The sequence below is a fragment of the Cavia porcellus genome, unplaced genomic scaffold (genome assembly GCF_034190915.1).
Source record: "Cavia porcellus strain 051 isolate PalLab524CR breed Dunkin Hartley unplaced genomic scaffold, mCavPor4.1 scaffold_7, whole genome shotgun sequence".
In the NCBI taxonomy this organism is placed as follows: Eukaryota; Metazoa; Chordata; class Mammalia; order Rodentia; family Caviidae; genus Cavia; species Cavia porcellus.
Genome location: NW_026947490.1, coordinates 6,434,308 through 6,458,861, shown reverse-complemented (window position 1 = coordinate 6,458,861; position 24,554 = coordinate 6,434,308). Strand labels below are relative to the sequence as shown.

At 44.6% G+C, this 24,554-nt stretch overlaps 1 protein-coding gene across 1 annotated transcript in view; it reads left to right on the top strand.

Annotated features, from left to right (window-relative positions):
- Hunk (hormonally up-regulated Neu-associated kinase) overlaps positions 1 to 24,554 on the top strand; it is a 107,919-nt gene that overhangs the window by 73,005 nt on the left and 10,360 nt on the right. Inside the window, exons 5-9 of the mRNA XM_013149710.3 lie at positions 244 to 371; positions 7,698 to 7,833; positions 14,919 to 15,081; positions 19,160 to 19,243; positions 22,942 to 22,989. Coding sequence (XP_013005164.2) covers positions 244 to 371; positions 7,698 to 7,833; positions 14,919 to 15,081; positions 19,160 to 19,243; positions 22,942 to 22,989 — 559 coding nt within the window. The remainder of the gene's footprint in view (positions 1 to 243; positions 372 to 7,697; positions 7,834 to 14,918; positions 15,082 to 19,159; positions 19,244 to 22,941; positions 22,990 to 24,554) is intronic.

Genomic DNA, 24,554 nt, shown 5'->3' with positions numbered 1-24,554 from the left:
CAGAATTGGGAGCATTTTGGATTTTTGGAACAGGGATGCTCAACCTGTGCATGACTGGGAAAGCAGAGAGGGAGGTATCTCTGAGGCTACATTCTTGCTCAGCACTGGAAGCTGGGGTGGAGCCCGCCCACCCAGTGCAGTGTGTTGCCGAGGGTTGGAAGGATGACTACTAAGCCTGTGTCCTCTGTCCTCCACCCTGGGTGAGACCTCACTGTGGTCTCATGCTCTGGTTTCTCTTTTCAGAGGCGTGAACATGTATGCCATGTTGACGGGGACCCTGCCTTTCACAGTGGAGCCTTTCAGCCTGAGGGCTTTGTACCAGAAGATGGTGGACAAAGACATGAACCCCCTCCCCACCCAGCTGTCCACAGGTAAGGCGCCTGCTGCCCTGGATTCAGGGTTTTAGGACCTCTGTCCAGTCTGGTGTGCGTCCATTTGTGAAGCAGCGTTTTGTTTTGCAGCAATGCTAGCACGACAGTCCCATGACTGTAAGTTTCCTCCCACTGTCAGGACTAAGTCTCGAGAGCTGGTTGGTTTCCCACTCCAGCCAGCCACTCCCTTCACTCACCTGTCCTTTTCCTTCTTAATCCCCAAACCCCAACTTCCTCCTTCTGCACAAAATGCCTGCGTCAATAGGATCTTCTGTTTTCCACTTGAAAAATAATTGCAGGCTTGATTGTTTTAAAACTCACAGTATTATAGTCTTGGCTCGGAAGGGGTTTATAATCACATTTCTATTATGTGTTCTTTAGTCAACTCACTGTAAAGAAATACTAGTTTCATTCAGGTTGGGTCTGTAATTTGTTGGGTTATGTGAGTTTCTGAGCCTGTTCAAAAGCTTTTCGATGGATGTAGGTTCAGTTACTCATCTGACTGAATTATCAGGTGTACCTGAAAAGTCTTCTCAAACTTTAGCCAGTTCATGTTTCAGTGAACAGTTTGTATTAAGGTTTGGTTTCAGAACCAGTAAATGAAGTCCTTTAGTTTGCTTCAAAATGTATATCAAGTGTGTGGACTGGATTCAGATGGTTATGTAATTGTCCTCTTGAAATAAACTCACTGAGGTGAAGCATTTGACCAAAAAGTTAAAAAGTAGAATTCAGTTCAGGTGTGGTGGTGTGAGGCTGTAATCCCAGCACTTGGGAGGCCGAGGCAGGGAGGGTTGCCGCAGGTTTAAGGCCAGCCTACACTACAAAGCAAGATTCTGCCTCAGAAACGAAACAAAGCTAAGCAAAACAAAGGCAGTTATTTAGCTTCATCACTCATAATAAATGGTTAAAGTATAGCACTTTATTTCACTGCTGGTAAGTATTTTTCTCTTGAGTTAATCCAGTGAATCCAAGCTGAAATGAGTTCCAGTACATAATTATCTAATTCTGGCCATACTTTCACCTTTGTGAGGGAAGGTGGGATCCCTGGAGGTTGAGCGCAAAGGAGGCTTTATGTCCTTGAGAAGATAAGTTACGGTTCTAAAAGTAATATTTCTGCACTGAAAGCTGTAGCTTTCAGAGGTGGGAAACGTACAAAAATGGTGAAGGAATTGTTTTGTGTAAGTTTCAGCACTCCGGGAAATGGAGACAGTGCTGCAAAGCACTGTGAAGACTGTTCATTCCCGCATTCAGTCCTTCATTCATATTTCATAGTCATTCATGTATGAAATGTGCCCGTGTGCTGGGTGAGTCCAGGTGGCAGGAAAGTGGGGAGCAGCCTCTTCCCGTGCTGAGCTCACACGGTGTTGCAAGTGGGAACAGGATGTAGGAGTGTGTGGTATGTGATAGTGCACATGTGCTAACTAAAAACTCAGGATATGGGAGTAGAGAGCGGAGGGGGGTGGTTTTATTTACTTGTTTATTTTAAAACAAATAAGATTTTTAAAAAAGAAGATTCACACCCAGCTGTCAAAATCACAGGAGGCCTATGTATCTTCACTCAGCTCCTTCCGGTAGCAGGGCCTGATATTATGATAGTGTATGCCTACCACCAGACGTTGACTGTTGATTAAATCTCTTGACCTGGTTCCAGCTTCACAAGCGTCAAATGCTTTCATGTGAACACTGCTGTGTATTTAGCGCAATTTCGTCACACTTGTTGGCATATGGCACCATGGTTTCGAGGTACTGTGGTGGATTTCAAGGATCCTGTGCTCTCCCCATGGCCACCGCCACATCCTGTCTTTCTACTGTGCATAACTCCTGCCAATCACTATCCTGCTCTCTGTCACTATAATTTTGTCACTTCAGAAATGCTACATACATATTTGAGACCCAAGCTGCAGTTGCTGCATGCTTCGGAACTGGGTTTCCTCTTAGTGCTGAGCAGCGTTCCCTAGCATGGACATTCCACAGTGTGTTTAACCATTCATCCAATGAGTGACCACTGGGCTGTTTCCACTTTAGGACCATTACGAGGAAAGATGCTGTGGATATTCGTGTGCAGGTGTTAGTCTAAGCATATATTGTTTCTCTGGGACAAATGCACAAGAGTAAAATTGCTGGATCAGATAGTTAGCATATACAGATACTTAGTTTTATGGGAAACTGTCACACCCATGTTCAGAAAAGCTGAACCATTTTGTATTCCCACAGGCAAAAAGCCATTTAGAGCAGGATTATTGATAAATATGTCAGTGATTCTGAAGTTCCTGTGATAGGCAGAGCCTGTTTTCTCCTACAGGACCCAGCATATAGAAGAGCAGAAGGGTACTGATATTCACATCCTCAGGAAGGCAAACAGTACCCACTCTGAATCCCACTGGGGCTTGGAGGAGCAGGAGAACACTCATCTGCCACCTTCTCATTATATTGGGCACGAGAGGCCAGGCTAAGCTACAGTAATAACTGGCCCCCCGTTCTCAGTGGCTTGAGACTGCAAGGGTTTATTCTCACTCATGTATCTATGGAGAGTTGGATCAGGGAGTAAAGTGTTCTGCCTGTCTTAGGCTCCAGGCGGATGGAGGAGCTTTCATTTTCAACATGGCTGATCCATGCAAAGGGAACGAGTGAAAGAGAAAGAGATAGTCTTTCACCAGCATGAAATCTCCATCCCCTCATACCGTCAAGCTTCTGAAACACGGAGCATGGCCTCATTCAAGTATTGGGAGGAAGCAGCGCAACACCAGCATGAGAGCCAGATATGTCATGAACAGCATTAGCGGGGACCACACACAGGCTAGAAGAGGAGCAAGAATCACCCTTTAATTCAGCACAGGACCAGGCTGGACAGCCAGGCGAGGGCATGGAGGTTAATAATTTTAAAAAATCATTCACACTACTTCAGAGCTGTGCCATGCTTTTACTCCCAGGGATCTTACTCAACCTTAGTGCATCGAGATTTAAGTGTTTTTGGATTGGGAAAATTAAATTTACCCTAAAGAAGTAAAAAATATATGCCTTAACATGTTAAAATTCAGTCCAAATGTCATTGCAGAAAAGGAAGATTAAAAATATTCCATACAATCTATCACAGGGTAGGGTCTAACTTCACCTGCTTCTGCATTGAGAGAGATTTGACTGTGGCTTTCTACTCTGTGATTGTTTTGACTTTTCAGTCATCAGTTGCGTTTCTAGATCTGATTTCCCACCTAAGCAGTCTGATGCCTCCCCCATTTTTTCCTAGTGGGATATGAAAACATCTCTCTCTAACTAGGCTTTGTGTGTTTGTGCCAGGTGTCAAGTGTCGTGTTTGCACATGATTAGTGCTCAGGGAATCCAGCCTGCTGAATCAAGTTAAGGGGAAAGGGGTGTTAAAGTGGGTGTGGCTTGGGAAGGTGGCTGATGGAGTCATCTGAGCACTCGGGATCAAGAACTGGGCCAGTGTAGGACCCATAGCTGTGCACCAGCTGCATATGTAGCCCAGGGTGTGGTGTCATATTTATAAAATGAATGACTTCAGGTTTAGGATCCGCTGCTGCTCTTCTGACTGCTCCCCACGTTTGTGGCCCCCTGTCCTCTACCAAGTTCATTGTGGCCTGCTTCTAACAAGCGTGGTCCATCTTTATATATATATTTCCTTCTGATGTCATCCAATTTCGTGTATAAATACTGCTTTACCCTTTCTTGCCATTTCTTGAATAACTATATATGTGGGGTTTTTTGATGTGTTAATCTTGTTTTCACATAACTCTGCAAGAGAAATATCATTATTTCCAATTTACCAGTGAGGAAACTCAGTATCAGAAGGGTTAAGTCTGGCTGAGTGAAAACGGATTTTTTTACTTTACTGCATGGTATTTCTCTCCCTTCCCGTTTTATTGAGCATGATGTGCCCCCTCCCAATCTAAGGACATTATCTTTTGTCTTTAAGTTGTGTTTTAAATAATGTCAATCCAAATAGAAAATATGTCAGTTTCATTGTGTCATGAATTTACTAGTTTGATGAGTATGCCGCTCACATTTGTAATGATCACATCTATTATATCCTAGTGCTGTCTTTATATTCAGCTTGAAGAATTTTCACTAAATTTGAGTTAAAAAAAATACAGCGTTGTTTCCCTTGTGAATTTGTGAAACATGCTTTCAGAGAAGCACCCTTTATTTCTGCCACATAGTTGGAAATTGTAAGCTTTGGCGGCCTTTCCAGTTCTTTCTTCTGGGCCATTTTATCTTTCTGCTTTTTAGCACTTGTGTATCACAGAGCAGCACATGCCTCTCGGGGCTTAGACATACTTCAGACGGTTTACTCTTTCATCACCGAACCTCGGCAGTAGTGTTTGTAACACATTCCAGTTGCTTCTGATTAAAAGTGCTATGTGCCGAGGATTCGCTGACGTGAAGCTAAAGGAGATGTGTTAGTGTGGCTGACTGTCGAACCGGTGCTAAAATTTTCAAGAAGGCCTAACTGTTGGATAATCACAGAATTCCTAGCCTGGGAGGTGTTGAGGAAGTAGCCTCCAGTGGGATCCACTTGCATGCAATGAGCAGCACTCAGGAGAAGTCTAATGGCTTTGTCTGTCATCTTTAGCCTTGATATAACATCTGGGCGCTCACCTGTTCTGGTCCAGACTTGGGAAGGCTGCCGGCCCATGGAGTAAAGAGTGGGACCTTTTGCACCATGGGGATATGTAGCTCATATTACTTTGAGCAGGATGACAGAGCGCACCCCAATGCTCCTGGCCAGAATAGAGACCCAAGGGTTGAAGGGTTAAAGGGCAGCAGGTCACTGTGCTGGAGGGTAGGGAATATTTGAATCCCTTTTGCCCCACAGACATAAGAATTTTTCAGAACCCTAACAAAAACTCTAAAGAACGGCAAGGGTGACTTCAAAGACCTTTTAGGATGGTAATGCAATGCTTATTTTTAAAGCAGTAAAATTCATCAGCAGAAATTTGAACTAAAATTACTTATGCTTATAAGCAGTTTGTGAAGTTGTAGAGCACTTGATTTGTGAAAATATAATACACACATCCGGTTTATCCTTGGTCCCTCTGGTTAATTATACTCTGAGAAAGCCACACTATAGCCTGGGAATGTCATTCAGGTCCCTAGAGGGGTCATTCAGAAAGCATCCTAACTCCACAGCATGCCTAGTTCACTTCATTAAACCCACATCTTTCCCCTTGGACCAATAGGTGCACCTTGATCCGAGTGGGTCTTACAGGGTAGGGGTTTTGTTGGGAGGGAGATACAGGATATCTGTGGCATACACTTCCTAGCAGTAGTTTAGGAAGGTTCAATTTGGAGATCCAGCTATAAAACTTGAGCGTATTTGTTTTCTTGGTAATACTGGGGATTGAACGGGGTCCTCAAGCAAATGAAACTTATAGTATTCAATGTGATTCTTAGGGTGTCTGTGCATATTGTTATAATTTTACCCACTACATATGTGAAGGCAGATGACCTTCTTGTGACCTCATCAGCCGCTAGAGAAGTCCTGGGAACCCAGCAAGGGTTGCTTCTCTTGAGTTGGTTCTCGCCTCTCAACCAGTCCCTCTTTTTGTGATGGCCTCATTTTTACCCTGCAGAAAATGTGTTCACAGAAGGCGCATCATTCTTTCAAGAACAATATTGAAATGACAACTTAAAGTCGATCAGACAGTGAGAATTTGTGGATTAACCTACGGAAGGTTAAGATTCTCTTAAGAAGCAAGATTCTCTTAAGAAAACTGAAAAATAGCTTTGGAGTAAAAGACAGAAAAGGTTGGCAACCAAACAAAATAAGATTGTTTTCTGGGGCTTATTAGCATGTTAGAAATTGGATGTCATGTATAAAGCTACACAAAAGATTTTTTTTTTAATATTGCAAGACACTGTAAGAGTGTTCCATAAAAGAAGGATTATAGAATCAGAAAATAGAAGGGTCCCAGAATTCGAGCAAGGCAGACACTTTGTTTTGAAGGGATCCCTAGCATTCAGTTTTCATATCTGGATCTCCTGCTTGTTTGCTTGCTGATCAGTTTTGTAGCCTGTGACCTTCGTGTATGTATTTTTACATGTCATGCATTATCACCCTTGTTACAGTCTTGAAGGGTGTAAATGTTCTTCATGGAGATGGATTGGCTTTCTGTCTCTAGTGCTTGGATAAACAGCAGGTACACTGGAAATGTTTAATGAAAGGAGACTCGCCTCCTCCAGGCCTGGCCTCTTACTAGCATATTCTGCTCTGAACCCTTCTGTAGGTTAATCCACCAGTGTGTATAACATCCCCTATTCTAATTGCCTAGCCTTGTAAACACATGAGCCTTTGGGGGGACATTCTAGTCTAAACCATAACAAGAAACTGTTTGGATTTTATGGTTTTGCATATCCTTCCCTTACTTCACTACAGTGAAGTCTTTATTTTGTAAAACAATGACAGACTCCATTGGCCTACATCCCACCCAATCAGCCCCTTCATTATGAGATTCAGCCCAATGGTAAGCAATCCCTCAGGTATTTGTGGGTTTACAGTGTGGCACTGTGGAGATAAAACTGATTTTAAGAATGAAGTCACTACACAGAATCTATTTAATGTTTTAACACAGTGTGACTCTGGTGGCACACCAGCCCAATATGCCCGACAAGTTGGTTGTGGGCCCCATCCAGGCTGGATGATGTATGTTAATTAGGTCATAGGATATGAATATTAATTAGGTCATAGGGTATGCATACTAATTAGATCATAGGGTATGGAGAAGAAGTGCAGCCCTGGAGAACGGCTTTAAAAGAGCAAATCAGGAAGCGCCTCCTTGGCCTTCTGAGACATGGGAGTCCCATGGTCAAGCTGCATTAGTGAGGTTAATTAGAATGTCTTGATCCTTCTGACTTCTTCCTCAGTGCTTGGCCACCAATCTTGAGAGCAGGCATTTTCTGTTTACTTTCTTCCATCCTGTAAGTGTGTAAATATACATCTCTTTGGCTCACTTCTAAGCAATGAGAAGAGAACATAGGTTGTGTTGGGAAGTGTCCAGCTTGGGGAGGCCAAACTGGCTCTTGCATTCTCACATCCTAGCTGCATCACGCGGACAGGCACTTTAAATTCTTAGGACATGTGGCACCTTTTTATAGGAGGTGGGTTTTGAAACCCTACTTATCTGAAGGTAAGGGGAGCTGAACCCGCATTCTGTGAATCCCTGACCCAGCTGTACCCCCAGATCTAGAGAACAGATCACTCCAGCAGCAGTGAGGAGGAAGCAGGCAAGGGGGCAGGCTATCTGCTGTGGCTTTCAGTGGTTTCTTGTTCAGTTTATAACACAGGCCTGTTCTTCTCCTGATGTTTTCCAGGGGCCATCAACTTCCTACGCTCCCTGCTGGAACCAGATCCCGTGAAGAGACCAAATATTCAGCAAGCCCTGGCGAATCGCTGGCTCAATGAGAATTACACAGGCAAAGTGCCCTGCAATGTCACCTATCCCAACAGGTAATGCGATGCACCAAGAAGGGCTCCTTCCCCGGCGAGTGCAGGCCCGGCCCACTGCCCGAGTAGTGCAGGCCTGTCTCAGGGTGGGAGAGGAGGTGTAGACGGGCCACAGAGTGTGGCTGTGCAGAGGGCCAGTGGAGGCCGCAATCCAGGCCAATATTCCCCACACGAACCTTGTTCCGAGGTGCCACATCTTCCCTGAGGGACAGCTCTTTCCAGTTCACCGAAGGGACTTTCAGGGGGACCGTGGCCTGAGTACGTGTGTGTCTGTGGTGTGTGTGTGTGTCTGTGCTGTGTTGATGTGTGTAAGAACACATGTGTGTGCATCTGTCAGTGTGTGTGTTGGCCTGGGACCATGTGTGTAGGGCAAATAAATAGTCCTAAACTCTATTTTAAAAAAAAAAAACTCTTTCAAAACCACCCTTGGGCTTCTCTTCTGAGGCTTCACTGTGTCACTTCTTTCAGCTACTGTCTCCTGCCTGAAAGTGTTGGGAGGAAAATGAGTTAGGAGTCCTGGTTTCCCTGGAACTTGTAGGCATGGCTTTTCCTCAGTGACCAGTAGTGGTGGCCCAGGGCCACCGAGAGGCTTCATTCAGACTGGGTGTAGACTGGGGTGGAACATGAGTCTGGGCAAACACTTCTTGTGCTTCTTTCCTACTCGCTGGGCGTTTTGCTAAACAATCTGAGTAAGGGTATTGAGGATCCTGACTGTGGCTTCCGCGCAGCGGACAGGTTGGTGTTACTGGCAGAGGGGGCTCATGACAAAGGAAATTAAATGATAATGATAACGGAAATTAAAGGAGAAGTGTAAATTTGCAGGGAAAAAAAACCCCTAAATTAAACGCAAGAGAAAATAAGGGGACGTGCAGCTCGGACAGAGATCAAGTCTGGCCCCTAACGAGCAAAGTCAACGCAAGTAAGGGAAATTGTGCACCTTGGGGAGTTTGAGGAGTGTTCCCAAGTGCAGGACTTCAGATTGGCCCACTCACCGAAGTGGAAGACCAGCTTTTCGGAATGAGACAAGGTGGGCCCAGGGGCCAGTGTGTTCTTATCTCAGTCCTGGTTTTGTAGCTCAAGTTGAATCCTTGTGACTTGACATTGCAATTAGATTCCCAGGGGACTAGTCAGTCCTCATGCTTTAAAGGACAATCTCAGTCACATGACTCTCTGCTGACGCATTGCAACTATAGGTATAGGGTGGTGGAGACTCTGGGCATAACTGAATGTCCCTGTAATTCTCTTTTTCCTAGTGTTCTCCATCTCAAAGGGTGATGAGACAGGCTGGATGAGTTCGGGCTGACAAACCTTGTATAGCCAACTTCTAGACAGAAACTCTTCGAATGAGAAGGGTCCTTGTATGCAGAACTGAGAAGTTGACCCAGAGTTTTACAAGTGAAAGTCAAGCTGTGTTCTGCCTGTAGTTATCTATCGGGTCCTTGTGGTGCTAAGTGAGGAGTCAGCTTTTAGCAAAAACCACTTTTTTTTTTTTTTACTTTTAAGTTCTTATCTACCTCAGAAGAAGAACAAATCATGGGCTGGGGATTTAGCTCAGCGGCATAAGCGCCTGCCTTGCAAGCAGGCAGTCGTGAGTTCGATCCCCGGTACCAATAAAAAGGAAAAAGACCAAAAAAAAAAAGAAGACACAAATCATGGTTTTAATAAATCATAGATTTGCCGGGGATGTAGCTCAGCAGGCAAAAGCACCTGCCTGGCAAGCGTGAGATTGTGAGTTTGATCCCTAGTACCAAAAAAAAAAAGATTAAAGGCCCAGGAGTTTTATCCTTTGTCCCAGTGGTGATCTCTGACTATTACAACTGTGTCACTGGGTCCCTCTTGCTTCTCCCTTCCTGCCCAGTGAGGTGAGGCCTGTGTGTCTGCCCAGCTTTGGATGAGGCCCGCAGAACTGCTGACTATGGGGCAGGTGGGAGACCAAAAGCCTGGGGAAGAGGGTTCCTCCATGGTCCTATTTCCAGAATCCCTGGGAAACTTCCACCAAGCCATCCAAGCCACGTGCCCATTTCTCCAACCAAGATGGGAAGCAGACCTGTGTCTTGGGGTGAAAGTTCTAGAAGAATTTAAAGGGACACACAAGTGGACATGCTCAGAGCCTGATCCGTGCTGCCAGACCAAATTTACACTCTCCGTGGCCCCGAGGAGGTGGTTTCGCTTGGTTGTCATCTAGAATTCTAGCATTTGGCTCATGGGCGGTAATTTAGACAAAATCTAGATTACTTAGGTTACCAAGGGAACCTGGAAATAGATTTGCTGTTTTCCAACACCTGCTTAATTTGGGCCAGTATCTGAAACAAACACCAGAAATATTATCCCCAGCAAGAGACAGAAAGCAGAGCCGAGGGGCCATGCCTCATTCCCGGCAAGGTGCAGCACGAGGAACACGTTCTGTTGAAGGAGGCCCTTGGTGGCAGCCAGATAAGTCATTAAGCTAATGTAATCACCTTCGGAATGAGCATAATCAATCCACTCGACATGGCTTTGGAGGAGGTGGTGCTTCCCCTATTCACTGCAGCTGCTCTGACAAAGAATCACCATGTGGCATCTTGTAGCTTTTCCAAGGCTGTCACTACACTTGGTTGGGGGGAGGTTAATGCTTAAACTCACCTTCCTATACTGGTTTTGCCCCATTGATAGTCTTTACATTTATCTGCAAGGCCTGTTACTCATTTTGTACTGCAGGTAGATTGGCATTCAGTTTTTAGGACAGGAAACCAGAATTCCAAACCATTGGGAGAGGTACCTATTGTTGATAGCATTTTAAAACACATTTACCTCTAAGGCAAAAATGTACTTTTGATAATTTGGAGGAGGGGTTTTACCAACATATAGCTAAAAGGAGAAAGAACATGCCACTAAGAAAAGGAACTGTTTTCTTTGCAGAGTATGGTTTATAGTTTCCCTCATTCCTAGACCCACGCTATGGTTTAGTTCCAAAGGTCCTCCAAAGTCTCCTGTGGTCAGAGGTGGGGCTTGTGGAAGGGGTGTAGGTCATGAAGACTCCGACCGCACCCATGGTCCCCTGGTGACCTCACAGCTCACTGGACTGTTAGGAGCTGGGGCCCAGCAGCGAGGAGCCTGCCTTAGGGGAGGGTCTCTCACTCTCTGTGGCTCTCCCCCCTCCCTCTCTGCTTCTGGCTTCCCCGGTGAGAGCCCTGTTCCTGGGCCAGGCTGTTTCTGCTGCTCTACCCTAAAGATCGAGGGCTGAAACCTCTGAAACAGAGCCAAAAACACACCCTTTTCTCCTCTCAGTTGTATATGGCAGATATCTTGTCTGGGTGACAGAGCTGATTAATATAACTGAAATTTAATGATTATGGATTTTGCCAATGTTTTTGCCTTCTGGGAAAGGAGAGGGCAAATAAAGTTCCCAAGCCTCACACTGTCCTTCCTGAGAGGTTTCTCCTAGGGAATCATTGGGATCGCTGTGTTGATGTCCAAAAGGCAAGAAGAAAACAGCTTAAAGAGTAAATTTTTTATAATAAATGTTCCTGCCAGTCAGTCAGCAGATGTTTTCTGGATGCCCTGCTGGCTTTGCTGATCTGAGCACAGGCATTTTTACAGAACTTTCCCTGCTGCCTTTTCCTGTGTCTGCTCAAGGGTCTAGACAGCTCCCCACTCTTGCAAGCAGCTGTGGCGATGGGTGGGCGTGGGAGGACAGCAGGGCATGGGAGATACAGGACAGCATTAGACTAAAATAGTGTAAAAGGGCACCTAGTGAGAATGGACTTAGTTCAAATTATATCTCATGCCCTGGAACATTTTTCCATTCTCTGTATCATCTGAACCCATCTGTACCATCTGAACACAATATAGATTCCATAGTAGACATTGGACAACACCATATATATGTGTATAAACATTATTTATTGGAAAATGTTTAAAATATGTACTACTGTCTGTCAAGAGTGGGTTCACAACCTACATTGGCAGGGCTCTCCTGATTTCGGAGACAACATACATGAAAGGCAGAAATGGGGTGTCCACTCCTGTGGATACTGTCCCTACCCCTGTGCTATTCTGTACTCTCCTATGTCCTGGAGACCCCTGCTCCAGACAGAGGGTGGGGCCATGGGAGTATGGCCACCACTGGATTGGCCAGGGTGTAGCTTCCAGTGTGATGTGATTGGCTAGAAAGGAGGCCATTATCATTCCTACACTGGTGTTACCAGATCTTTTCAAACAGTTGCACCTGCTATGTTAAACTTTTTGGCAAGTAACTGTAGTCATAGCTCAAATAATTGTGTAATTCTTTTAAGTTTTTCTTGGTGCTGGGGACAGAACCCAGGACCTCAATTGTTCTACTAGAGTTGCATCCCCAAACCATATGCTTTCAAATATGTTATGAATATCTTTTTTTTAACCACTAGTCATTCCATTCCTCTTCCACATGGTAGCTAGAATTTTGTAGTTTGGAGACAAACAGGAGTGAGGAAGCTGATTTCGTTGTTGCTTGGAGGTGGGTGTTTTGGACCCTCCATTGGTCCAGCCTAATGGAGGAGAGCTGATGAAGGTTACAGCAACATAGTGGATGATAGCCAAGAGACAATCTGCCCTTGATTTCTTATTAGCTAGTCAAGTGGATGGGGCAAGTAGGATCCTTTTTACAATTGCAGGTTGTGATATGGGGCTTTCTCTGGGCATCGTAACTCTGAGGTTCCATCAGAAGTATTATGAGACCCTTTGGTGGAGGTTGGGGATGCTCCATCCAGACATGACTGCCTCCTGCTCACTAGTGCCCTACTTGTATCTACCTGATGATGCATCTTCATTACCAGGCATACCCCTTATAATGCTCACTCTGATTTCTTATCCTCGGTAGCCATTCAAATTATCTATGGAGAGGCAGTGAGAGTAGAGGCTTAGCATCCAGACTCTAGCCATGCTGTGCAGATTTTAATTCTGGAGATGCCACTTCCTTCCTTGTAACCTGGGAAAGTTACTTCAACATTGTGGCCTTCAGTTTCCTAATCTGTAAAATGGAAATGCTGATAGTACCTGCTCGTGGGACTGTCAGGAGACTAAGTGGATTTATGTTCCTCTTCCTCCCAGAGATTTGGTGGCTGAATGAATGAAGTAGTAAATAAATGAATGCCTGGTATTTCTTTGGAATTTTGTCCCAAAGAGTTTATTTCCGGCTGGGAACAAGCTGAGAGCACCCTGAGTTTTAACTGAGTGCAGACTCCCCATATGGAGCAACTTGTGCATTCTCATAATCCCTAACGGTCTGATTAGTTCCTGAATGTCTTCCCTTCCTAGTCAAAGAGAGCCTGAATGTGTGTTCTGCCCACAGCTAGGAAATGCATTTTGTGGAAAGGATGTCTAATGGGAAAGAAACTTGGGGCATAGTTGGAGAATTTGAACGTAATTGTATGAGTGATATTAAGGGACTATTAAAATTTTATTTAGAGAGTTGATAGTCTTGTGGCTCTGTAGAGGATGCCCTTGGGCTTTTAGACAAAAGCACACTGAAGTGTATAGAAGTGAAATATCATGGTGTCTGTAATTTAAAATACGTTAGCCAGAAAATGGTGAAACCAGTGTGGCAAAGTGTAGTTGGTATATCCGGGTGATGGCACACATGTAGTATCAACAGTCATCCTCCCAGGTGCATACTGGGGAATTGTTTCTGGAGTCCTCCCAAGGATGCTAAAAATCTGCAGGTGCTTGATTTCCATACATAAAATGACATGGTGTTTAAATGTAACCTATGCACATCTTCCTCTGTGCTTTAAATCACCTCTAGATTACTTGCAATGTAAATAGTGATTATGCTGTGTTGTTTAAAGAATGACAAGAAAAAAGTCTTTCTGGTAACTAGAAACCTTGAAGACATAGTATAGGTAGAGAGTTCATGAACAAAACCTAGATTGCATGGGAAGTACTTCAAAGAGTCAAAAACTGGAATCTCATCTTATTAAAAAGGGTTTGCACAACAAAAGAATTACCAACAAATTGAAAAGGCAACACACAGAGTGAGCCACTTGTCCCTCAGAAAAAGAACTTCTATCTAGAGCTTATAAAGAACTGAAAAAAATCAGGCCCCCCAAATTAAAGACCTAACCAAAGATGGGTATTTGAGATGATCGCACACTTCTCAGATGAAGGAATACAAATGTCAAATACATACATGAAAAAATGTCCAACAACACTCATTCGAGAAATGCAAATTAAAACACTGAGATTCTACTTCAGTCCAGAAAGAATGGCTATCTTCAAGAAGTCAACCAATAACTAATGTTGGTGGGGCTGAGGGGAAAAAGAACCCTTCTTCACTGTTGGTAGGAGTGTAGACTGGTACAACCACTGTGGGAATCATTGTGGAGATCCTCAGAAAATTAGGATTAGGATTGTTCCACCCAGCTATTTCCTTTCTGGTTATTTTCCCAGAAGAATTAAAAATATCAGGCCAGGGATTTAGCTCAGTAGCTCATACGCTTGCCTGGTAATTGTGAGGTCATGAGTTCAATCCCCAGTAGAAAAATAAAAAAAAAATTAAAAATATCATACCACAGCAATATATGTGTATCCATGTTTATAGCAGCACAATTTATAAGAGCTAAATCTTAGAAACAACCCAAATGCCCATCACCTGAGGAATGGATTAAAAAGATGTGGTATTTTTATACAATGGAGTACTTCTCAGCCTTAAAGAAGGATAAACTTGAGGCTTTTATAGGTAAATGGTTGCAACCAGAGACCATGTTCATGGGAAATAAATCAGATTCGCATGTGTAAACATCATATTGTCTCCTGTGTGTGAGAAATTAAGAGTAAATAAGATCTAAAATGTACAGCAGTTATTGTGAGATGGGAAGAAATTGTTCAAAAGGAAAAAGGAACTAGGATGGGTGAAAGGAGAAAGGACGGTAGGGAAAATGGAAAAAAAAATGCAAGTCGGTTACAAAGTGCTGGGCCCCTGCTTTTCTGTGCATGTGAAGCTTTTCATAGTAAGTCAGGTGAATGAATGAACCTTAGTGTTCACGGAAGCCTTCGTGGGTCAGCTCTGTGCGCTGCCTTGGGAGCCCTTCCGCTGGAGTGGAGGGTGACTAGTTCTGTCTCTCTGCCCACAGGATTTCCCTGGAAGACCTGAGCCCCAGCGTGGTGCTACACATGACGGAGAAGCTGGGCTTCAAGAACAGTGACGTGATCAACACCGTGCTCTCCAACCGCGCCTGCCACATCCTCGCCATCTACTTCCTCTTGAACAAGAAGCTCGAGCGCTATTTGTCAGGGGTAAGAGGCACCTTCTGACCACTCTTGCCCAGTTGCTGACACTTGATCCAGGCTGCTTATTTAACCTCACGTGAGGCTGAGTTTCTTGAGTGTGGGGTAAAGTACTAGTAAAACTTGCTTCTTAGGTGGCACTTGGAATCTGAGATGTTTTTCTGTTCTCCCACAGAGCTAAGCCCTGGGGGGAACTGTGAGGGAATCAAGGCTCATTTCCCTTTAGCTCAATTGCTTATGTTTTGTTCAGCCCCCTCATTACTCTTTGGTCCCTCATTTTAGAGGTGCTGGGGACATCTTTGGTCATAACACTCGAGGAGCAGTGCCTGTCAGGGATGTATTTCTAAAGGATGGGATATAAGAAATTCGCTATACTCAGCCCTCAGTATCCAAGGGTTCTGTATCCACAGGTTCTGTATCCACAGGAGTCAACTCACAACTGATCAAGAGTATATATATTTTCACTTGTGTCTGTACTGATGGGTACATTTTCCCTTGTCACTAGTCCCTAAGACAGTAGCAGCATAACAACTGGTGGCATAGAATTTGCACTGTATCAGGAATTGCTAGTAAGTTTAAAGTGTACAGGAGGATGTGCATCGGTTACACGCCAACATCACACCATTTTTCATAAGGGACTGGAGGGTTTATGGATTTGCTATCCATGGAGCTACCTAGAACCAATGACCCAAGGATACAAAGAGATGACTGTGTTTTATTTGTTTCTCTGGAATATAAGAATGAACTTGAGCTTCACTACCTTGATCCTCACATACTTAACAGAGCCCACATGTATTATATCACATGCAAGGAGCAGTTGAGAGCCTCACAGCATGGGGTGGACAGTGATACCCTGACATCTTGGTCTCTGTCCTCATTTGGCCATAAGAAGTTCATGTGTGTCTGGAAAGGAGGTTGACGTGCTTCAGCATGTATTGTTGATTAAATCACCTCTCTTTAAACGGACAATGATTGAAAAAGAATTCCACCAAGAATTCCACCAAGGGGCTGAGGATTTAGCTCAGTGGCATAAGCGCCTGCCTTGCAAGCAGGCAGTCATGAGTTCGATCCCTGGTACTGATAAAAACGAAAAAAAGACCCAAAAGAAAAAAGAATTCCACCAAGCTAGATCCAGATCAACATGGATTCTGTGCATGATTACTCTTGTATATATCCAAGAGGGTGGCCTTGGATCAGATCTAACAGGAAGTCAGTCAAAGAAATTCAGGTTTGGCAGGATACCCACCTCGTATTTGATTAAGAATTCACTTTCATGGAGGATAACTTTGACCCTGTGTATATTGCACCTTGAGATCTGATACTGTGCAGTCTTCTCTGTTAGGAAGATCCTTAGAATCTAGATAGTAAGAACAAACTACTAGTGCTTTTTTAGTGCTATTCAAAGTCACATGATCAGCGTGTCACAAAATTCAAAATTTTTTTGAGGTTTCTGTGTTGCAGCAAAAAGATGAAAAAACATGTGCAGTTGGGGAAATGATGTTCTCCCTGCCATGGTAGAAATGACACTAGGATGTTGACTAGAAAACTGCTCAATATGTGAAGAAACTCGACAGGAGGTTTGTTAAACAGTTGGTTAAAAGTACAGATGTTTCCAAGCTGATTCAGCTTAGGATATTTGCTAGATTTTGCTTCCTCAGGAAATTAGCTACAGAACTTTTTTTTTTTTTTTGGTGAAGATGTACATCAGAAGAAAAATTCTCAACAGTAAAAAGTTTTGCAAAATTACTAACCAATTACTAAGGATGACGTTTCATAGGGAGAAAAAAGTTCTTGGTGGAAACAGTAATGGAGCAGCACTTCTGTAGGGACAGACTCATAGCTTTGAGTTTGCATTCCAGAGATGGTACCAAGGTGTTGCTCATAGGAAATCTATGCAGGAGGTGCAAACCCAGAAAGACATGACTTTTGACACAGGGGATAGATTGTTCTATTTGCTGTTGCTATTTTTTTTTTTTTTTAAAGCCAACTTTTGGCACTTTATAACAAAGAGTTTATTTAGTTCAGTTTTGGAGACTGAAAGTCCAAGAGCAGGCAGGCCCATCTGTTTGGCCTCTGATGAGAGCTCCATTGACTGTGTCACCTCATGGCAGAAGCGGAAATGATGAGAGGCAGAGGGACCAAGCCTGTGGGGTGGCCTGGCTCCGTAAGGAGGGGCGGTTCAGAGTGTAGAGGTTGTTAGGCTCTAGTTGGCTGGCTGTGAGGCAGGGCAGCCTGGCAGAGTGGTGTGGCAGAGGAGGCTTGCTCAAGGCATAACAGCAGGAAGCAGAGAAAGATCAGGAGAGGAGGGAGGAGATAGACCCTTCCAGGCCACGCCCCAGCAATCGCCTTCTCAGACCAGGATTCACCTCCTGATGGGTCGCCTTCAGCTGAGAACTCCTCAGTGGACTAGTCCATGGATGAATATCATGGCCCCAGTCATCTCCCCAAACTTCTACCTGTGAGCAGAGCACATGAGGCTTTGGGGGGACATCCAAATGCAAACCACAATATCACAAGTCCTAGACTCTTTCTTATCCTAGTAAATTCCTGTTTTTATCATGTATTTTGTAATATGGATGATATATGAGTACAGTGGGGGGTGTGTGTGTGTGTGTGTGTGTGTGTGTGTGTGTGAGTGTGTATGTGTAGGTGCCTGCACATTTTAACTTGTAAGGGCTCAAAGTGTTTTCATTTGGAGACCATCATGCTACAGAGGGGAAAGGGGAAGCTATCAGATGACTCCAAGGTATGAAAAGAAAGCTACACACACAGATAATTGGTGTTCTCTTTCAAACGTTATCCAAAAAGTAAAAGTGTTTTGAAACAGCATATTGTAAAGTTCACGACTTCCTGTATTACAGAGGGCGCTGGTACTTGTCTTAGTAGGTTAGCAGATTCAGTCATCCCAGTTTGCTTTACCAAGTAAGGCCGAGGGGTGTTGGTTACGGCTGCTTCCACATTTACAGGTACAAGTTCCAGTCACTAGCACCTTCTGAGACAATTGTGTAACTCATCTTGAGCAAGGGAAATGTTAGGCTGTGTCATTATTTGTCCAGGTATCTTACCTTCTGCCCTCTGACGCTTGGCTTGCATCAGAGTTTAAAGTTTTACAAGGCTGAGCTTGGCTTTATCTCCTGAAAGTATTCCTAGAAACTCAGCTGACATGGTTTGAAGCAGAGAAAGTTTTGATTTGATTGTACCTGTTTTATACTGAGCTCTTCAGTTGTAGCATCTGTGTGGTCTGAGAATGCATAGTCTAGGCAAGTAGCTGTTTTTAGTCTAGAGTGAATTAATCTCCACAGGCTCCAGCTGTCTGCTCAGTAATTTCCAGACATGGCTAATTTAATTGCATTGGATGCTCTGTCCCCGTTATTAATCTTATCAACCAGCTACTTGTAACCCGTGTATAATTTTGAAATCCAATCTAATGACCTAAAAAGTAAAATATAGCACAGTAATTATTTGTCATCTCTTCCCTTCTTATTTTGTTTCCTCTTTTATAAAACCAAGAAACATGTATTTTAAATTGGAGAGCCTATGAGGGCGCTCATTAATTATTTATTGGTTGATTAATTAATCAGTCATTTAATTTTCTCAGTCTCCAGACAAGATTGCACCTGCATGATCTTACATGGAGTTGTTCTTTTTCTTTAAGCTACGTTATGGAGTCCTGTGGCTTACCTTTTGGGACGTGTGTTCTTCCTTTTTAAAATAAATAAGATCTGTATCTTCTTTAGTGGCTCAACAAAATAAGTTATTGTTTCCAACTTGCCTGTTCACTTCTTTCCTACTGTAGAGTTGTCTCTGTTGCATGGAGGAAAGAACTGAAGGCCAGTAGGGACCAGTGACCAGCCCAAGGTCACCTGACCCTTTGCGGGGAAAGCCTGTTATAGAGGAGCCTGCCCGGCTCTGGGTCCAGGGCTCACCTCAGTCTGCATTCTGAAATGAGACTTTGCGTTGCAATTGCTTTGCTTGCCATCCGTCTCACTTTTTCTCAGCCAAGCACTGGTTTAAAAATTAATAACTGCTTAATGTGTTTTGATTTCCAAGTCTTAAGCCATGCTTTTTTTCCCTCCTTCTCTGGTAGAAATCTGATATCCAGGACAGTGTCTGCTACAAGACCCAGCTCTACCAGATAGAAAAATGCAGGACCACCAAGGAGCCCTATGAGGTAAGTGAACCTGAAACAAACATTGGCTTAAGAACAGATTCGCCAGGAATGGTGGCTCATGCCTTTAATGCTGGCACACCGGGACGCTGAAGATCACAAGTTTGAGCCCAGGTCAGGCATTTTAGTGACTTGGAGAGCGTGTATGAAAGCCATGGGTTCAATTCCCAACACATGTGTACCAAAAAAGAAATTTCCACTGGGGTGAAGAAGTAGTCACTATAGGATGTGGCAGTATCCACAGATACACTTGTTAATTTTTTTTTTTTTTTTTTTGGTACTGGGGATCAAACTCGTGACTGTGTGCTTGCAAGGCATGTGCTTATGCAGCTGCCCCTATAGATACACTAGTAAAAGAGCTCTTGAGAATTGGTTTGCAGCAAAGCCACCATCTCTGACCTGCAGTTATTACTGTGGCTACACAGAGGTACTCAGAGTGTCTGAACATCTGGGTACCCAGGCTGTACTGCAGACCAGTTGCATCTGTTCACAGGGGCAAGACTTGGGGGTCAGTATTTTATAAAGCTCCCTGGATGATTCCAGTGAGCAGCTAAGGTGGGAAACCCTTGTTACAGCTCTAGGTAAAAACAGTGTGCTCAAAATACAGCTGAAAGTCATGCTTATTATCATCAAGAAGAGAAAGTAAATGAAGAGCAGGGTAAGTTCCAGATGAAACCAGGGAAGGTTCCAGATGACAGCAACTTTTTCTGGTCAGTGACCTCACATGACCTAGAACATACCTGAGAGAAAAACACCAGTGTTCTTTCATTTCATAATAAAACTTAGCATCTTGTGTCAAATTGTCATAACCCACAACCCCACCTATGACTACGTGAGGCTTTGTGGGGCCAGATATAAAGGGTAGAGAGGGTGGGCAGTAGGATCTGCAATTCGGCCTCCTTCCTGAGACTGGCCTGGGGCACCAGGATGACAGACTGGAGAATAACTTTTTTTGTGGGTGCATTGTCTCCGGCAGGAACTGAGCCTCAAACCCGTATGTGGCTTCCACACCGCAGACAAGAGAATAGCGTGACACAGGGACTCAGCTGCCCCTGAGCTCCAGATCCCTGTGGCCAATTCCTTCTCCATGCTGACCTCCTTTTGCATGAATGCAGGTTTCTCAAATTGAGCATGCCCAGAACTCAGCTGTCCCCTGACTCATCCTCCCCAGGGCACAGGGTGAAAACCCCGGAGTCTATGAGGCTCATTGTTCCTTCAGCCACAGAGCCAGCACAGAGTCCTGCTGCCTGCACTCATGGGCCTGAAGCCCTCTGGTGTCTCCATGCCCACCCCGAGGGACCCAGTCTCTGCTGCAGCTCTGCCATGGCCTCCTACGTTCCCCTCGTTCTTCCTGTGGCCACCCTCCCCCGTCTTTTAGAATAAGCCATAGGGTCTTTGCTGGGTCTCAGAAAATGGATAGAATTGGGAGAAGTGAATAGAGAGTTGGAATCTTGCAGGTGGGACACCTCCTAGGTTAAAGTGAGGGCAGTGTCTGGGGCCTAGCATCAGCATCCGGCCATGGCTCAAGGCACAAGGGACTGCTTACAGTCTCCCTACCAAGGCAGACGATGCTGCAATGCAAACCTAACCACCAGAAAGGCCCAGCCCATGTGCGGCCTCCCTGCCACCTTGCCGCTGCACCTGTCACACTTATCCACACGACCCTCACACCCAGCCCAGGCAGCTGTGTGTGAAAGTGCCAGAACCCCGAGGAGAGAGGGTCCCTTCTTTCATTCAGATTCTTTTTTTTCTCTGATGGTTATTTCACTTGGCCCAAAAACACATGGTGAACGTTTTCAACACTTGTTAAAATATTGAACAGTTAGGATTTAAATAGGAACACTAATGGGCAAACAGCATTTCAGTTTTCTGTGATCCATTTGTTTTCCCTGAACTGCAGTGGATACTTCTGCTAATTAAATGATGGTCTATTATGAGATTGCCCAACTTGTCTCTGTTGGAACCTAAAAAGCAGAATGGGGCCAGTTAGAGGAGGCATCTGGAAGGTCTTCGAGGCATCAGACCCCAAGCCTCTGTCCACTCCCATTGCCATGGTGATGGAGGTGGCTAAGCTGTGGATGGAGGGCGAGAGGGGACAGGTTGCTGAGCACTGTTTCAAGTTCTGTGCTGACCGGCTAGGTGTGGCCCACGTGTTACAAAGCCGCGTAACTAGACTCAAGAATGGCCCAGTATTTCCTCTTCCTTCTAGACCTGTTTGTCTCCAAGTAGACAGATGAGCTGAACTCAGTTTTAGGACCTTCCCTCTTGGGACTATGGGGCTGTGATTTGAAGACTTACCATTCTATCTCTTCTTCCTATAAAGGGAAGGAAATAGATTTGTGAAAGTGGAACAGTGATCTCCTCTGAAAACACCTGTGCTTGTGCCCCAGGAGCCCCTAACTCTAAGGCAGAGTTCCTTGGGGGAGGGGAGACACCCAGTCATTTTTTTGTCACCGGCTATTTAAGTCATACAAGACTCAAAAGTCATTTTTGTCAGTTATTTTAAAGAATTAATGTTCACTAAAGATGTGAAAAAGAATCAAGAGGCCTCTTCCAAAATGAAAAGGAATATTGGATTTTGGGGAGAAAAATTACACCAAGCAAACAGGGAGCCTGAGCTCCACTGATCAGGTTACAGAAGTTCATCCTCGTGCAGTTCTGGAGGCCGGACAGCCAAGGTCCCGGTGGTGACCGAGCTGGCTCTTCTTGGGGGATGTGGGCTCTGCTTGGGGCCTCTCCCTTGGCTGCTGGTAGTTGCTGGCAATCTTTGCTTTAGAGACACCCCACTGGGCACTCTCTGCCTACATTTTCACATGATATTCCTGTGTGCTCATCTCTCTGTCCACATTTGTAGGGTCACAGTCATTTTGGATTCAGGGCCACCCTCATGACCTCGCTTTAACTTGATTACCTCCTTAAACACCCGACCTCCCCATGAGGTCCAATTCTGAGGTCCTGGGGATTAGAATGTCAACTGAGAGATTCTGAGTGGATGAAAGTCAACTACGACAGGGACAGTAAGTTCAAAGGTTAATATTAAAATGTTCACTTTGGATTTTATTTAAAAATCAATGCAACTTTCAGAAATAAAGTTCAGAACAGGCCAAATGGTCTGTGCTACTGGAAATCAAAATGGTAATTACTTTGTGCACAGAAAGGCTGGGAGAGGCCTGACTGGGGTTTGTTTCTTGACTGGGTGCTGTTTCCAATGGGTGTTTTTGCTGGTTGTTGTTGTGTGTGATACTGGAAATTGAACCCAGGGCCTTTGTTCTAAGCTACATCTACAGCTCTTTTTAAATATTTTTATTTTGAGACAGGGTCATGCTAGGTTGCCCAGCTAGGCTTGATCCTGTGTCTCAGCCTCCCAGGGTGCTGGGATTACAGTCATGCGCCATCACCCCTGACTTGTTTTTGCTATTTGAGACACACTTTGAGCTGCCTGCTCCTCATTAGAACGCTCCTCTGTTCTGAGCCTTAGACTTTAATAAAAAGCATACCTGGAAAATCTAGTTGGCATATAAATCAGGACATCTACCACCTACTTCCACTATGATTTAGGGGTTTGATTTTTTTTTCCTCTATGTATAAACATTGAGGTGAATAATTTTCAGTCAGAGCTGGGAGGAGGGGGTGGTAGGGGTAGAGTTTAGAGAATACACAGCAGGTGTGACTTAATTGTTGAAAAATGGTGCTTTTCACAGGCCTCCTTGGACACCTGGACCAGAGACTTTGAATTCCATGCTGTGCAGGTAAGAGCTTGGGAGTTCTGGTGTGTTAACTCAGTGTGGCTAGAGAAACAGACACATTCAGGATACAGGCCTCTCTTCTCTGTCTCTCTCTGTCTCTGTCTCTCTGTCTTTCTCAGACACACACACACACACACACACACACACGCACACACACGCACACACACACAGACTAGGGGAAGGGGGAAGTTGGGCCTTATTTTATTGAGTTGGTTCACCCAATCCGATCGTGGGGGCTGGCTAGTCCAAAATCTGCAGAGCAGGCCAGAAGGCTTGAGACTCAGGGGAGAGCTGGTGCTACAGTTCAAGTCCAAAGGCATCTAGAGGCACTTTTTCCTGTAGACCTTCATCTTTTCTTTTGCCTAAGGCTTTTGCTTGGCTGGATGGGACCCACCCTCATCATGGAGGATAATCTACTCCATATCTTCTGATTTAAATATTAATATCTAACAACTTCCTTCTCAGGAATACCTAGACTGGTATTTGACCAAACAGTTGGGTACTGTGGCCTACCTGACTTGACCAATGAAATTCATCACCACATCAGATCCTAAGGACTGGCCAGTCTCAGTGCCAGGGTTAGGGCCTGCAAACCCGTATCATCTTTGTGGGTTAAAACGTGCAGAATCCTGCTGAGTGAGGGTTTATCAGTCCCCTCAAAGAGATGGGTGCTCTCTATGTTGACTTGATTGTGTTTCAGTTGTCTTGCTAGAAATACACACCTGTCTTTGCCTTCCTATTTCTACCTTAGTAAGAGATGGAACTCATAAAACAGGGTTTCCTGGTTCTGTGGCCTAATTTACGAACCAGGCTTTCTTTTTATTAATTCGCTCGTGGTTTTTTTTTTTTTTTTTTTTTTTCCTACAGTAAAATCAGGCTTTCTCTTATGCAAGGGGTAACAAGGAGTCAAGACCAATCAGTCAGTGACAGCTGGCCCCTGGGCCATCCCAGGTGTTAGTGTGTAGCATCTGGTGCCGATGCTCCATACAGCTGTACAAGGCTTCCTAATCATCAGGTTAATCAGCAACTCCAGCAAACCCCACCTTGGAGCTAGACTTGATAGAGTTACTCAGAGAACACAACTTTGCTGGCCTTAGGCCCCTGGGCTCCTGTGCTGCTAGAATCACTTTCCAGTCCCTTCTTAGGAAGCAGAGAGGCCAGTTTCCTGAGCAGTGGGGCTTCCTCTCCCTGTTAAATTAGTTCATTTGCTATTCATACAATGAAGCAGATGCAATGTGGATTCGTGCTTATCCTCAAAGAGCCAGAAAAGACCCACATTTGATCACAGAAAAGGAAACAGTTAACTAAAAATCAGAGACATGCCCAAGATCCCTCAGCAAATTATAGAAAGAGTGGGGAGTGGATTTTAGATGTCCAGACTGTCAAGCTACTACCATGGCGGTATTCTGGAAGCTCTAGGAAGGAGCCATAGTCACACTGCAGGGGCTGTCACACTCTCAGTAGCACAGCTATCAGGGAAGAGTGCAGGAAGTACCAGATCCCTGAAGGACCGAGCCTCCTCCTCTCATTGGCTGCCGACACCTGTGAACATTTCTCCCCAGTAGCCC